This window comes from Lepidochelys kempii, chromosome 10 (assembly GCF_965140265.1).
Source record: "Lepidochelys kempii isolate rLepKem1 chromosome 10, rLepKem1.hap2, whole genome shotgun sequence".
Classification (NCBI taxonomy): Eukaryota; Metazoa; Chordata; order Testudines; family Cheloniidae; genus Lepidochelys; species Lepidochelys kempii.
In genome coordinates, this window is record NC_133265.1 from 58507249 (window position 1) to 58524555 (window position 17307).

Below are 17307 nucleotides of genomic sequence, written 5' to 3' on the forward strand. Positions count from 1 at the left end.
AACTGGATGCCACCAAAGACCTTGGGGGTGATGAAAAGAGGTGTGTTCTTTACTTTACTATTTCAAACTCTCACCCAATGCCCGTTTACACTACAAAAGCAATTGTGTCAGTGGACATGGTTACAGCACAATAGCCCTGGGACATGGTTAAACCTGATTCTGTCTTGCAGTGTAGATGGGCTCTTACTGTGTTTCCAAGTCATTAGCATGGACCCAGCTACACTACAAGATGGGACTGTGTGTTCACTGTGTTGTAACTCAGTGGTTCTTAACCCCTTCCATTCTAAGACCTCCCTTACTGATAGCAATATGGAAAGGGTATGGTGGCTTTGAACCCCTGATACCAGTTCCCATCCTCCCATCCCTCAGTCCCAAAGCTGAGAACTCATGTTGTAGTTAGTATGTAACCAGGTCCCTTGACAATTTTTATAGTGCAGATAGGCCTCTATTCCGTAATTCTCTATCAGACCTATTTCCACCCCCCCCAATAGTAATTGGTGTAATTATGTATGTGTTTTCTCTCCAAATTCAAATAGTGAGCTGTTATTGTGCTCCTGACAAAGTGATTTAATGAAGATAACTCTAGAATTCCAGTAGCTTCATTTTAGTTCTACAATTCCACCCTATAAAAACCCACACTATTCTGTTCTGTCTTCTGTTTGAAAAGTAATCATTTGTATGTCTGCTATAGACTAATTACAGATAAAATTTGTACCACAGTCAGAATGGGAGGTCTTACAGGTCTCCCTGAGCAATTATGGGGTTTTTTTTTTGGCTTGGCTGGCAGCCTGCATATGCTATACCAATTGTTCGGTTTGAGTTAGCTATAAGAAAATTCTGCAGATCAGGACCTGAGCAGCTTAGAAACCACGAATCCACAGTTACTGTGTGATAAGCATGCAACTTGCTTCTCCCATTAAAATATTAAGAGAGCTCTTGAGGGAATGGCTGGGGGGAAAAGCCCACTAGGATTCACAACTATCTGGACAAACTGATTTTGACCTAGTGATTTTATCACTTAGGCAAATGACTTAACAAGATCCAAAAACCTAGTTAATTTTTCACTTCATTTTCTAGTTGGGCTCCTGAGCAAGTGTACCTACTAACCTTTGAAAGGCGCATGTGCTCGTGTTTTCAAAAAGAGCCGTCTGTTCCTCTGGAGCCTCTCCTTTCTGATGTTGTAGCCCAGGGTGTTGCAACGGTTCTTCCTACAACTGAGGCACATTCCTTTGTCAAAGGTTTGGATATCGTTGCACCAGTAGGCCATGCTTTGCTTATCATCATGCAGTAGAGAGTCAATGAACAGATGAACCGACCTCTCGTGTGCACATTTCACTGTCTGAGTGATCCCTGGAAAATATAATAGCAAAACCCTTGACATTCCTGTGCCCCCACTTCCCATGCCAGTTACAAAGCAGTGTAGTAAGCTGCCATGTAAATCTTATTGATCCTTCTCAACACATCATATTTACTACTAAATCCTATCAGTTAGACAATCCCCGCAGAGACACATGTAGAATTCTTAATTCTATCAAGGAGCATCCAAACACTATCTGACTGAGCTGGCAAACGTAGCAGGAACTAATGTGTACAAAATGGAACAGATTGTACACATCCTCTTCTTTAATAAAATTGTTCAGACTACAGATACCAGAATGCAATGCCCCATCTTGGCTGTTCCATATGGAACATAGCATGCTGGTATCTGTAGTCTTTTCAGACTTCACTTCATATTAAAGAGGACAGCCACTGTGGGCTGCACTGCAGAACGCTGTGCTGCACTTTGGTTGTTCCTGTAATACCTGGCATATCGTACACCTATTTAAGTGACTAACCTCCCTGATGAATCACATTTGCAGCTGTTGTTGTTCAACAGGAACAACATGAATGCATTATTCCCACAGTAAATTGTTGAGAAACAAGCCTGACACTAGGGTACTTATTCTTCATGCTGCTATCAACAGCCTTCAATTTAAAAGTAATTTTTAACAGTCTTTTCCTTTAGTATTACAGTTTTAGATCTTATTTTCCTCTCTGTGTGGTTATATACCATGGTAGACTATGAAAACACATCCTCACTCATGAGCTTCCTAATTCATAGCTGCTGAAGCCAGATATGGGCTATCTAATAGCTTTATTTCTTGGTATTGTGAGAACAGCTGAAAATGTTTTGGAATGCAGTATGCTGGGCAAACTCTGCCCTGTTCTGGTGTTTCAGCAAATCATTCTAATTGTCACTCTGCATGAGTGCCTTATCTTCCGGCAGTATATTGCAGCAGTTACAACCTCCTTCGGGGGTGTCTCTGTACATTTACATTGCGCTACACTAGGACAGAGCTTCTATATATAAAACTTAGATTGTTACTTGTCTAATTGGCAATAAGGTCCTAGAGAGAGAGCGAGCGAGTTTGTCCACTTTGCAGGGTAGTGCCTGAGAGTTGTGAGGGTAGCAAGGGGGGAGATAATTCGGGGAGGTAAGTAGTACAGTACTGAATTTTATTTGATTTTAAATAACTAATTGCATTGTAAATGTATCTGTCTTAATTAGGGTAAACTCTCCTCTTGCCTCAGTACCCAAAATAAGTATCCTTGGACTCATTCCAAATTGGTTGATAGTAGGATGCTTTTGTCCTAATTTTCAGAGGTGCTAAGTGCCCAGAGCTCTCACTCAAGTCAATGTGAACTGTGGGTGCTTAGAGCATCTTAAAAATCAGGTAATCAGTTTCTAGCTAAGAAAAGCTCCCTTTTACAGTATGTTGTTTATATTGGGTGATACTTTAGGCTATTTAATTGCATATGGACATTTAGAAGTTTCTCAGAGCTGCTGTCAGTCAGACTGCAATGCTTCCTTGACATGACAAAAAGCACTTCTTACCAGTGATTCCATACTGTGCAATGTGATTATACACATGCATGATGTGGCAGCCAGGTTGAAAGGTGCCTCCATTGGGATAAAAGTCAAAATGTGCCACTGGCTGCTTGATCCCTACGCTGAGACCCATGTGCTGTTGAGTAAATGTATGAATTGCATCTACAAAGTTTGCATCATCTGGAGATAAACGGTCTGTTGGTGACATTCCTTCAAACAAAGGACCAGCGGGGTCAAGGCCTACAATAAATGCAAATAATCTGTTTGAGAGTTACAGTAGATTTGATTTACCAGAAGAAGTTATGAAATTAATACCATAAAACTGAGAAAAACACACTCTATGACTGCCCGGACTTTTAGTGACGGCTTGCCTTCTTTATGCTAAGAAACAAGACTAGGGACAAAAAGGCCACGAGTAGGGGGAACACAACTACACCCAAAGAGTTAAAAGCAAATATAGACACTAACAAACAGTAATTGCTATATATACAAGGACACTAGCCTGAAGAGATAGATGTGTTTGTTGTAGACAAGCCGTGTTCACTGCCACTACGTCTGCTTGGGTGGGTGTTTACTTAATTTTGGTTTTTAAATCCTGCAGAGGTCACACATGGCAGAGGCCCTATTGCAGACAGGTGTTCCACATTAAGCTTGACTTTTACCTTACATTGGAGACCTGAGACTTCATAATGTTTGGTTTGTTTATAGAAAGGCTTCTGGTGTCTGGTTAGCTATTTTTATTCAGAATGATTCTCCACCATCAAATGACTGTACTTCAAGGCTAATAATTATCCCTCTTTAGAAAAAATATTCCAGACTTGGAGTGTTAGATTTAGTTTATTAAATATTTTTCCAAGGTGCCTATCACCTTACTTTCTGAGGGCTATTGAAGAACTAATTTTTTTTAATGTCCCATGTACATTTTTAGCTGCTTTTCTGTGTCTAGAAGACTACTCTGGGCCAGACGCTGCTTGGATAGTCCTGCTAATCCCCTTGTCTAATGGGAGCAGAATTGGCACATGTGTATTAAAAGTAAAGTTGGCTATAATGAATGTGTGGCCAATTTTTGTAGATATTTTCCATTCAGTGTTCAGTTAATGGAGATTATTGTTGCAAGCTTATTTCAGTGCTACTGAAGAATATACCTAATTATATTTAGAAATAATGTATTTTAATTATTTTAAGCATTTTCTCACTTGCTCACCCTTAAAGGGTAAAGGGTATATTGAGGGTTCCTGCTAGGGATGGCCAAACTACTTAGGATAAAATAAGAAGCACTCTGAACCTTTGCCCAGAACTTGAACCATACTTGAGTGGAATCCTTAGGTTGATGCTTTTGGACCTCTGCACTTCCCTGGTTTGGACTCAGGCTGGAAGATGGTGTACAGAAATATTAGAAGAAAGATCCTTGCTGTAATTCTTCCAATTCAGAACACGTAAGTACTGGATATCCTAAGATTCTGTGCTTAGAAGAATTTCAGCCCAGTTTCTACACCAGTGGGAGAAGCTTCAAAACTGAATCTAGTTCCCATTAGAGCATAAACTTTTTGCAATGAGAAATTTGCTTCTTTTTCCAACCAAAGCCTAAATAAAAGCTTAAGTGCTAAATTCTGCTTCTTTGTGGCAAGTGGAGTTCGTATGGCTTTTCTGATGAGGCCTGCTTTTGCACCACTAAAGTCAATGGGAATTTTGTCAGAGACTTTAGCGGAAGCAGGATCAAGGCTCTAATTACCATTCCACTGCAGAAAATGAGTAACTTCAAGAAAATGTACATTAGAAGGAGAACGAACCGGCAGTCAATGCACAGCTAGTCCAAAATGGACTATTTCACAGCTCTAAAAATACAACAATTGCATTTTTTTATTGTCAGAGCCCTTGCACAGGCGTTGGCCAGCCAAGAAAAAAGTACAGTGGTTACAGCTAAGAGAAATATTTTCAGAAGGGTGCACTTTGCCTTTAAATATCAAGCATTTGGCAGACTCTAAATGTGCTTCTCTTCCATTTATTTCACCACTTATTACAGCTTCTGTCAAAGAAAAAGAATCATGTGGTGAACTGAGAAAATACATTTGGACGCTGTGGTATTCTTCCTACAGATCTGTAGAAGGCTGGCAGTGCCTGAGACACCCCGCCCTGTGAGCAGGTGTTAACCCTTTCCCAGCAATATCCAGTGAGTTCTGCTGGCTCACTGAAGGCAGTGGTTTATTTTGACACCTGGTATAAGGGAGGTAGGAGCAGTTCTTCAGGAATAGAGAATATAGGGTGTAGAATGAGCAGGCCTGAGGTAGGAATCCTGACAGCTGTCACGCCTGGGGCAAAGGCATGAGTTGAACTTTATCTTATCTCCTATTCCTTTGTTAAACAGGCAAACCCCAGGAAGGGTTTATGTTCGGACTCTAGATATTGTGTGGACTTTGGTTTTGATCAGGTTGGAGAAGGCAAATAAGTAAGAAGGTTCATAAGTAGGACCCTGCGTAAATCTTTTTTTTTTTTTTTTTAAAGAAAATTCACCATAGCAGACATGGCAAAGTATTGAATTTCACAGAGTTTGCAGGGAATAAATTTTACAACTGAAATTAATCAATTTTGAGGATGGAATGAATTGTACAACAAATGTTAGTCAATTTCAAGGACTGAATGAATTTCACATGTAAATGTAATCAGTTTCAAGGACAAATACTTAAGAGATCACAGTTTGGAGGCATTTTCATGATTTCCATGCCCTCCATGAAATCTTTATTTACACAGGGCCTTACTCATAAGACCTAATAATCAGAAGAGTTTTGCCCTAGGATTCACCTTAGGACCTGTAGTGGATGTCCTGCAAACTGTAACATATATGGAGCTTGAGGCTATAGACTTTACTTTTTGCTCCCTCATAGTGGTGGGCCTGAACAAAAGATTGGATTTAAACATATTTGTTTTGGGGATCCAGTTCCAAATGATGGGTGTCTGGCTTACCTCCTGTTCAGCACTACATTATACAAAACAATGGGCCTTCCTTTAAAGACATGAATATGTGCAATAATTATATAACTACTAAAAAACGCCCACAGAGAACAATATCTGCAGATCTTTCAGTTTTTGATCCCACATACGAGTAAATTTTCACACTTGCATAGTTCCATTGAGTTCGTTGGGACTATTCAAGCATACAAAGTTGCTTACGTGTTTAAGTATTTTCAGAATCAGGACCTCAGTGTGTGTGTAAAAATTTGGAATAATTATATTAGAAAAGAAGACCAGTACAAACGTAAATTTATTTAGCACACTGCATCATAGGACTCCTGAAATAAATTAATTACAAGAAAACCTTTGAAAATCCAGTGTAAATATCACTGTTATACACTCACACAATCAGTGAAGATAAGATTGCTCATTTTTAAAAAATTATAGTTCTAATGTAAGCTGTAACATAAGGCTGTTAAGTATCAGTACACTTAAGCAATGAAGCCAGATGGCTGTTCTATTAAAATTATAAATATTTTTTTTACCTGTAATTCTTCCAATCTTGTTTGTGCCACTAATATAACTGCCAGCAAACCCTGAAACATGAGCTCCTAGGCTGTACCCAATTAGATGAACATTGCTTCTGGAAAATTGAACAGATTCCTGGAAGACATCAGCAGTTTGACTTAGTTGCATAAAAAATGAAAAATAAACTGGTAATTGCTGTCTAAGAATTCCCATCGGCTACAACACAAGCCAGTTTGTATTTTGATACCAATGATCGAATGAGGTGCTTAGGTCACAAAAGGCATTTGTTGGTTTTAACTTCATTTAACTTCTACTGGACATGTGCATACTTCAGGAAACTGCCATACAATTAGACACTGTTGTTCACATACTCTGCTCAGGTACGCCCTGGGTAGAAATAGCAGGGGTTTGCTGATCTTCATTAGAAATGTTGCAGGTGTTGTATTATCTGTGTCTGCAGTATTCTGCTTTTCAGTTGCTGGATGTGTGTTAAATACAGGGTAAAACAATCCTTTACATATAGTGTCCTGTCACCTCATACTGAGACACTGATGCATATTGCAAGCAAAGTATCACAGGCCTTCTTATCAGAAATGTAAAGTGATACATCAGTGTCATTTCTTGGACTAATTTGTACAACTGGGTATCTGATCTGAAACAAGCCCACTGAAGTAGAATGGCCTTGGGCTCATCACTCTTCCTACTCAATACGGCATATATCTTAGCTCTTTCACTTACACTCTGAAGCACAAGAATTTTCTGAGTTGGAAAGAAAAATGTGGTATTTGTGTCTCTTACAGAAATATCCAAACCTTTCAGGGTGGACTTTACCGGAAGCCACGTTATTCTGCTACATTTCTCAATCTCCACTAGAGAGAAGTATTTAGAGGGAAAACAGTAAATTCTTGTGAAAGGTGATTCTCAGAAATTACACCTGGGAAATCTGAAATTAATAGTTTTCTTAACAGACATTGCTAAACTAGAAATGATGCCTCCTAAACGCCTGGACTAAGAACTCTAAGATTGGCTTTCTTTGTATTTTCAATTAAAACACATACACCTCTGAAATATTTGATACCTCCACTGTGGCCATTTCAGGTGTTCACATCTGGCTCTAAGCAGTTGGACACACATCAGAAATACACTTCTGGAGGGTGGAAAGGAAAATTCTCATTGCTAAGTAGACTGGGGGTAGTTTTTGTTGTTGTTTCATTAGTTTCAACACAACTGTGTTTTGTTAGCACTGTTTACTTTATGAACTTTCTCTCCAGTGAATTTAATCTCCCTCTCAATGGAATGTAAAGCTGTGAAAGGTGACAGCCAGTGTAAATCTTGGGGGGACACAGCATAAAGGAATCCACCCATGCTGCCACAGCAATGTGCTCAGAATCACTTCTTCAGCCCCATGCTGTAGTCAGTCCTTGCTTTGTCGGCTGAGACAGCTAGCAAGTATGATCGTCAGTGATGTCTCTGATGTGCTGGGAATTGCACTAAGTCTACCCGCTTGTTTCACATAGATCAGCTATCAAAATATCACTTCAGGTCACTGCCACCATGACCCAGTTTGAACAAGAGCAAAGGTTACTTTTAATCTCACAAAGTAGAAGGGTGACACCCGTTATCTTCGTGCTCTCTGTGGTATAGTGTCCACTCTCCATAAGTATCAGGGGGTAGCTGTGTTAGTCTGTATCCACAAAAACAACAAGGAGTCCGGTGGCACCTTAAAGACTAACAGATTTATTTGAGCATAAGCTTTCGTGGGTAAAAAACCCACTTCAGATGCATGGAGTCATACAACTGAAGAAGTGGGTTTTTTACCCAAAAAAGCTTATGCCCAAATAAATCTGTTAGTCTTTAAGGTGCCACCAGACTCATCATCCTGCCATCACCGATGGTAGATGCTTTGCTCTTCATTACCGTTTGTTACAAATTTCTCAGTCAACTTTACAGACTTCTTTTTCCCCCCAAAAGAAAGTTCAGTGTAGACATAGCCATGACTAAAAGGAAGTGGGCTGGTCTACACTACACAGACTTTGCTGATACGGCTATACCAGCACAGTTATACTGGCAGAGACCCTGAGTGTAGATGCAGTGTATGCTGACAGAAGGTTTTCTGGTGGCATAGCTACACCACCTCTCCAGATGACATGAGCTCTGCCAATAGAAGCACTCTTCTGTCAGCACAGTTGCATCTACACTGGGGTTTTTGCCAGGACAGCTGTGTTGGCTAGGCTTGTGGGTGTGTGTGTTTTCACACCTCAACCAACACAGCTATGCCAACAAATCTCTCTCGTGTAGATGTGGCCTGTGACTTCATATTTTCCCTGTGAGGTAGGGAAGCATTATCCCATTTTACGTATGGGGAATCCTGGACCAGCTCTCTGTGTGTGTGTGTGCACGCTAAATAGGGGGCTGCCTAAAGCACCTGATTTATAGGGGTAGCTCTTGTTCTGTCAATCTTCACTCCCCCATCCGCTGAAATATCATCATCGCGCTCCTCCATCACCATCATGGCAAAAGCAGTAGCTGGTAGCCATCAGACCAATGCAGCTCTGGCATGGCTGCCTGCCACAGCTAGGACAGCTTTGAAGCACATGTGTCTGTCTCTGTGAGGGTGCTCCCTCTTTAACTGAAACCAGGCGCAGTGCCCAATGCTGGGAGTCATCACATTAGCACAGCTCAGGCCTTGCTGCTGCTTCCACAGCAGCTGAGTCCACTTTGGGGAGGGCCTGAGGGGACCAAAGTGCTTAGTGCCAGCTGTGGAGAACTGAAGCAAAGACTTGTCCAAGATCACCCTTAAAGTCTGTGGCAGAGATGGGAACTGAAGCCAAAACACCTCCGCCCCTGTCCAGCGAAGCCCATTCTTCTTGCCAGTGATGCTCACGCAAAACCAGGCTCTGAAAATGTGTTGCTCTTTCATCCCTCCCCTGCTTCCACCGACCACTGTCAGTTTAAGTGTTTTGAACTTGAGCTTTATTATCCAGTACAGGTCTATAACTCAGACAAACAGCTGCCTGCAGAAGTGCTAACAGAACAAAGAAAATTACAGTAGCATGAAACGATCACATCTCTAAAGTAATATCAAATGTTTTAATAAACAGAAGGCCACTTGCTGTTTCTCTCTTGCACAATAAAATTTTTATGAAGTCATCTTAAAGTTTATGGAAGAAATTTGTTTGTGCATTGCAATGAAAGAACGTAAGTGAGTGAAGCAGAGCACATTAACAACATAACTTCGAACTAAGGTGAAAGCATAAACAAAAGGAGAAAATAGCTCTTGCTCAAAGAAACACATTTTGATTCGGGGCGCTTACCTCCAGCCATTCCAGGAAACCTGCTATCTCTTGTCCTATATTGCGTGTATTCTGTGCTGCTATAGGGTAATGCTGGTGAGCAAGTGTAAGCCAGTCTGCAATAATCACATTTGTTTGTTTATGCTGAGATTTCAGGGCTGCTACCATCTTCCAGATCCACCCTTCTAACATTCCATCCACCTGTAAAAAAGGGTTTGGGTGGGAGGGGGGGAAGAACCTCTTTACCAAGTACATTCCTATGCAATTCCTGACAACTAATTGCATGAAAACGAGAATATGTGAGCAAGGAGGATTATTTAGTAGTCATCAGGTTTTGTATATCACTTCTGAGGATGACGATAAAATGATTGCATATAGCAGTAAGATCAGAAGGATAAAACAAACTCAAGAGCCAATATCAAAAGCATTCAACTTTTGGGCCTTTTGACATGGGCCCTTGACAATGAACAGGTGCCACTGTATTTACTCTCTCTTCTAGGGATAACTGAGTAATTTCTCATATTTCATTTTACAGCAGCTACCCTCCAAAAATCCTAGGTACAGGGAAAGGGGTAGGTGTGGTGGTGAAAGATTGCTGGGCATCTAGAGTTCCAGACTTCTGATTTTCTAGACGATTCCATCAATCATTTTGAAATCTGTCCTGCCCTGTTTTTGTTCTTGTTGTGAGCATGCGTGCGCTCTCTCTCTCTCTCTCTCTCTTTTTTAAAGGTTTGATCATGAAGCCTGTATTTGCCTGAGGAGTCCCATTCAATTCAATGGGTCATAAATTCCTAATGCTTTTTTGATTGTAAGAATCCTTAGTTTCTATCAAATCTAATACAGCCAAATTTTCTAACTGCTAAAGCTGTCAGAATTAAGTTAAACTAATTGAATACATTCCCTTCACCAGGGCACTTACAGGCTTCTAAATCTCTTCTCCACTGACCCTCTAACAGAGTTTGAGAATCCATGTTTAAATTTGGCTTAAGCACGGCGTTCCAACTCAGGCCCTGATCCCTCTCATGCTGAAGTTAAGAAGTTTTGTCACTGACTTCAGTGGGAATAGGCTCAGGCCCGTTGTTTGCTCAATGAGGACAGTGTTTGAATAAGGTCCCTCAGTTTGGTTAAAGACCCAGAGTAAAATGTTGGCTCCACTGAAGTTGATGGGAGTTTTGCCATTGACCTCCATGAGGCCAGGATTTCAACCTCATTGTAGACAGGGTCCAAATAAAATCTCTTGAATTTACATGTCTGTACCTGATATGGGGAACTTCACTTGAGTTTTACAAAACTGGAACTGTTAACCAGGTTGCAGAACAAGTTGAAACCCTGGTTCACTGTGTCCAAACTTCTGATATGGTATTCCTCTTCCAATTTCAAATTGCATCGTCATTTTCCATTTTGTTACAAAAAGCTCAATGGGAATTCGGAAGAGAGTTGTTTATCTTTTTTTCCCTTACATATTTGTTTGGGGTCCTTTACTGAAATAATTTTAGTGGTGCATTCTCCATCCCTATTCATCTGTAGCTCCTACTAATGCCAAAAGGTATTACATCCATGTGCTTGGGGGCAATGCCCTATAAAGTTTTCTGTGATAAAAGATTTGCTCAGACAGTTTTGTCCACCTTTGCTAGTAAGTGTGGCTTCTATAAGATTCTGCTTTGAATGTCTGTTAAATGAACATTTTTTTAAACTGAAGAGCTGATCAAAATTCACTGCAGACTAGAACGGCTTTTTGAACTGGCTTTTTAATTTTTTTTTTTAACTTGGAACCAGTTCAGTGGTTATTTATTGCTGTTCAAGGCTCCATTTTCAGCTGAAAGTGTTTTATAGAGAATTTCTCTTCAAGGTGTGTGTGAAAGAGATGTGGGGAGATTTTGAGCACTTCTTTTCAATAACAATCTGGAAGTATCTGTTAGCAAATAGAACAGAAATGAAATCAGTACTTGAGCCTTTAGAGACATAGCACATTAATTCAGCTACTTGTTCAGACTCTACAGGCTTTAAACCAGGGAATATGAAAATAATCTCTAACACAGGTCTCCTCTATGAGAGGTTGATATTCGGTCTCCGAATTCAATGGGAGTAACAGACTCTGGACTATTTCAAGATATGTTTCCTACTAAGGAAATATGCAGTCATTCTTTTCCTAACCTTTCCTTGGAAGATACTTTGGTAGTAACATAATAAGAAGGGAAGTAGATCAGATCAGATGCATCTTGAATTAAAAAGAAAATAATGTGAAGTTCATACCGACCATCCATGGACTATCATAACCAGAGGAAGAGAGGCATTGAAACTGCATTTGTCAAGAGTTTCCAACTGATCAAACAAAATCAGACAGCCTTCTTCAGTTGTGTCTGTATAGAGTCGAAATTTGGTTGCTGAGCTGTGTTGATTTTTCTTTATTCTAATGTGCTGATGCTGTGACCCCAGTGCCTCTGAAATGAAATTTATATAACATACCTAGTAACAAGGAATACAAAACCTGCAAAGACTATTTATGCAGTACAGCTTAAAATACATGGAGGAATAAAGTTATTTAAAAAAAATACACTTCTATTGAGTGAAATGCTGCGTAATACAATCCGTTAATAACTGGGCATAAGCTGCAAAGCTTGGTCAAAAGCTGACCTTTTTCAAAGTTTGATGCTGTTTGAATCTGAGGTTTGCTTTGAGCCTGTCTCTCACAATAACTGAAATTACACAGGAAATATGGGCCTTATAATTATGGTGCATGATACAATATCTACCATAAGGATAAGGTACAGTTGTTGTGACTCTACAACATTATTACATGCATAGCCAATAACATAGTAACTGTGCAGGGGACATATAACTAATGTATATATGCTAGTAGATGCAAAGCAAGTAGCAGTATGCTAAAGCAGCCATTTAATACAAGCATATAATTCTGTTTAGGGTTTTGGGTGACCTCTGAAGCCATTAGAGCGGATCTCAAGTGATTTGTCTCTAGAAAGTCAAGATAAAAATTCCTTGTATAGGTTGTGGTACATGTACTTTCTGATAACATACCCTTGTAGGAGCTATAGGAGAATATTCTTAAAGCACCTAGGTGACTTAGGCTCCTCCATACCAGTTTCAAAAGAGACTTAGGAGTCTAACTGCCTGAGTCTCTCTTGAAAATGGGACTTGGGGTAAAATTTTCAAAAGCCCCTTTCACATTCTGTGTCACTTTACAATAGGATATTTCCATTACATGATCATTGCATATGTGGCAAGAAGTTCAGGTTCTTATGGGACCTCGAAGGAGTGACCCTCCTGGTTGTGATGTTTCCTAATAAGGGGAAGAAGCATCCTTCTTCACTAGGCATTAGTACCAGGACGGTTCCAGGGGATGCTTAGATCCAGGCAAACTCCTCTCCCAGCTGCAGGAAGAGCAGAGGACAGCTGGATCCTACTGACGCACTTCAGGCAGGTGCAATTTTTTTTTCATTAAAAGGACTTGCAAAGAATGTCATTCTCCCCTGCTCTTCATCCCAGTGGTGGGAGGAGAGATGTTAGTTGGATCAGCAGGTATGATAACCAGCTCCCATAAGGGAAAGGCAGGGGATGAATCATAAAATTGTAGGACTGGAAGGGACCTCAAGAGGTCATCTAGTCCAGTCCCCTGCACTCAAGGATGAACTCCTGCACCACTAAGCATTATCTAGACTATCCCTGACAGATGTTTGTCTAACCTGCTCTTAAAAAATCTCCAATGACAGAAATTCTACAACCTCCCTAGGCAATTTATTCGAGTGCTTAACCACCTTGACAGTTCGGAAGTTTTTCCGAATGTCCAGCCTAAACTGCCCTTGCTGCAATTTAAGCCCATTGCTTCTTGTCCTATCCTAAGAGGTTAAGGAGAACAATTTTTCTCCCTCCTCCTCGTAACAACCTTTTATGTCCTTGGAAACTATTATTATGTCCCCTCTCAGTCTTTTCTTTTCCAGACTAAACCAATTTTTTTTCAGTCCTCCCTCATAGGTCATGTTTTCTTGACCTTTAATTATTTTTGTTACTCTTCTCTGGACTTTCTCCAATTTGTCCATGTCTTTCCTGAAATGTGGCGCCTAGAACTGGACACAATACTCTAGTTGAGGCCTAATCATGAGCAAATACCTGGAAATATCATAGCTGGGCCCCTCCTACCTTGGGTTCTCTGTCTCCTATTGGCCAACCAGGGTGGAGCTGAGAAGCTATTTGGCCCTGATGTATCTCCCTTCCATCAATTTAAACCCTTCTTGTGCATTTGGGGGCCCCTTGCATCTTTAGCTGCCCGGTACTTCCTCCTTGTTGTTGTAGTATAGTGAGCTATCAGGATGCCGTGGGTCTTACCAATCTAATGTTTTTGGTGTCAGGAAGGAATTTTACACTATTTATTTATTTTCTGCCTTCTTGATCTCATCGTGGAGGTCCAGTTAGGTTAAAAAGGGTACAAATTGGAAGTTTAATATTAGGAGATTTCTAGGAACTAAACATTCATTAGAGCTTATGTCCACTGTCCAGCATGGGATAAAGGCTAAGAGAAGTAAATGAGACTTGGCATTTTGCTGATGGACCTTGTGCTTGTAGGAAGAAAGGGGAGCCCTTCACAGACTGAGGTTCCATTGGTATGCTCTATCCCTGCTCCCTTCTGGGTGGGTGGTTTCAAAGAGAAGCTGAGTCCTGGGATAGGCTGAAGAGGGGGTGGCTCCTCTGGATAAGAATCTGGGTTGGTTTGTAGGGGAATGGGATTCACAGTGAGTAAAGTACTTTTAGGTTCTTGGATGAAAGCTGCTTAATACATGCAAAATATACCACTGTATTAGAAATGTTTCTGTGTGTAGTTCATCTCCCAAAAGTGAGCATTCTTAAAGTGATGTTTGAGAATATCAATGCTCATGACTTTTATGCCTACGGACATTTTTCAGAAACCATGTTTCTTGACATACTGTCCTATCTCTAGAATACATCCATCTCTGATGTTCCAGTTATAAATGTAACCACAGGTTCTGATGACATTAACTGAGTCAATTCAATACATTGCAAGAGGCTTTTGATAAATGTACAGAGTTGGCTCTTATTCTGGAAGCATGCATAGCAATGGGACTACTCACATGTAATATTGGGGTTTTCTATTACACAATACATAGCACATCATTCACATCTGATTTCTCTGTCTTTAGATCAGACTGTAACATTGTTAATCTTGTTATAAGCATCCCATTCGACATTACATTTTAGGAATCTAAAATTTGATACAAATAATATATTTTAATTGGCTGTCAAGCTAATGATGTCTTTGGCATGGCAGTAAAGCTCCCAAAACTGCATTACTGTAGTGAGAAGCTGCTTTCTGTTTCTGTCATTAATTACCATATATTCCCTTTTGTAACAGCAAGTCACTCCAGACAGTGTAGTATGTTTCACAGGTAGGAAAATCCAATTCAGCCATTTAAAGGGGGATAAAGTTAATAAAGCTGAAGTGTTAACCCTTTGCTAACTGTTGTAACACTCAGCTTCAGTAATGCAGTATGCCATATTTTTCTTTAAAAATCAATTTGACCATTATAGCTATTTAGAACTTAGCTTGATCATTTCTCTTTCACAGCATACAGTCATGAGTTGCTGAATTTGTATGCGAGGCCTTTGGTTTCAGAGAAGAGCAATATTAGGAAAAGATAAAGCCACAGCAAACCAGGGGTGCAGTTTAAAGAAGCAGATATGCTTAACCATGGAATCACTTTAAGGAGCTGTGAATATTACCTACACCAAGGTATAAAATGTATTGTATTCTTAGTAAATGAGAAGAACACTTAAAAATATAGTGAAGAAAATAAAATGGACACCCTTACTTTGTTTTTTCTCCTCTTACATTTTCTTTCAACACTTTTGCTCTCTGAATTCCTGCTAGTTACTACACAGAGGGACTTTACCTTTCTGCATTTTATACATTGACATATATATTTTTGATGTTGCTCAGTAATAAATTACTATATTGGGATTTTTGTATGAATGTGGTGGTTGTGATGTGAGCTTTTGGCTAGGTGGTAGGTCTGGGAGGAAAAACTTAAAAATCCAGTTTGGAACTTATTCATGACGCTCAAAGGTGAAAAGTTCCAACAGAGTCTGCTGTGTTATGAGACAAAGGAGTCCCTCAATCGTGGGTAGTGGGTATAATAGGCCAGGGGAGGCTAAGCCTCCCCAAACAGGATACTGCACAGCTCCCTTTAGAGGCACGCTGCCAGCCTGCCACCTTTGGAGTGCCACCACCGCTCTGCCCTGAGGTCCCACTCCCATGTCCCGCTCTTCCCCTGTGGCCCCATCCACATGGCTCCTCTTTCTGCTTCCAGTCCACCACTTCCCCCTGCGTTCCCCGCTGCCTGCCTCTCTGCTGCTTCCCTGTGGACCCTTGAAAGGTAGAGAGGCGAGGGGAACCACTCCAGGGAAGGGACAGAGAGGTACAAGCGGTGGGTGAAGGGCAGAAAGGTGTAGGCAGGGGACAGGACTGAGCAGGGCCTGGGGTGGAGTGGGGGTGGAGCATGGGTAGGGCCTTGGGGAGAGGAGGCTGATTGGGTGCGGGCCTCAGGGCAGAGCAGGGGGAGGGGCCATGGTCCAGGCACTGGTGGCCTCCACACTTCCAGGGAGCTTCCAACATTCAGGTCCAGGCTCCCCAAATGCGGGAGTCACATGTTTTGATTCTGTCATAGAAATACGCAAGTTAATAAAGCCATAGACCCAAGTTTCAAATTCTGAGTACTTCCATGCTTGGATGGCTAGTGAGAATCACTGACCTTCTGCACCTCTGAAAATCAGCCACCCATATACTGAGGCCCCCAGAATTAGTAGATACTTAAAATTTGGCACAAGCCACTGAGGAGTAGCAGCTTGTGACCTAGGTCATGGGGAGGCATAGCATAGACTAGTGGACTGGAGCGCAACATGGAACTCTTCACAGTCAACCTGTGGAACTCATTGCATCTGTTGTGAAGGCCAAAACTATAACTGAGTTCAAAAAACAATTAGCTGAGTTAATGGAGGATAGGTCCACCAATGGTTATTAGCCAGGATGGTCATGGAGGCAACCCCAATCCCAGATACAATATATATATTTGTCCATTAATAAACAAGGGTTAATGAGATGGATTCTTTCTGAGTGCTTTAGTTTCACCAATTGATCTTTCAGAGCTTTTCTTGCTGGAAGTGTTGTCAGTGTTCCTGCTGTTTATCTAAAACCCTATTCACGAGCCTCTTTTCACTTTGAAGTGCCTGTCAAAAACCCCCAAACTGTACACTTTCAAAGCATAATCTGCTGAAGCTCACACAAAATGGCAGGATGTAATGTAGAAAATTAGAGTTAACGTTGTGTGGAACTCTTAAATCGGAGTTTAAGTAATAATGAGTTTAAAGAAGTGTTGATGAGAGAGATAAGCTTTTGAGTTTACAGAGTGCTCTACAGGTGTATATAAGCGCAAAAGCTTGTCTCTCTCACCAACAGATGTTGGTTCAATAAAAGATATTACGTCACTCACCTATATCCTGGGATCAACACGGCTAAAACAAGACTGCATGCAATAATGAAGTCTGAAAACTATTCACAGAGCCGTGAACTGGACCCTCAGTGAGGAAGACACCACACACAGAGACCTGGTTAAAGCCATGGCCACAACTTGTATTAGCTAT

General features: G+C 40.8%; 1 protein-coding gene across 4 annotated transcripts in view; it reads right to left on the reverse strand.

The window, feature by feature from the left end:
* Window positions 1–17307, reverse strand: part of LIPC (lipase C, hepatic type) — a 118099-nt gene that overhangs the window by 11725 nt on the left and 89067 nt on the right. For 3 of the 4 annotated variants that reach the window (XM_073303754.1, XM_073303755.1, XM_073303753.1), the window contains 5 exons: window positions 11893–12080; window positions 9661–9840; window positions 6364–6481; window positions 2876–3109; window positions 1108–1350 (listed from right to left, as the gene is read on the reverse strand). In XM_073303754.1, the coding sequence (XP_073159855.1) occupies window positions 1108–1350; window positions 2876–3109; window positions 6364–6481; window positions 9661–9840; window positions 11893–12080 (963 nt within the window). The remainder of the gene's footprint in view (window positions 1–1107; window positions 1351–2875; window positions 3110–6363; window positions 6482–9660; window positions 9841–11892; window positions 12081–17307) is intronic. The other variant, XM_073303756.1, reaches the window with a different exon arrangement.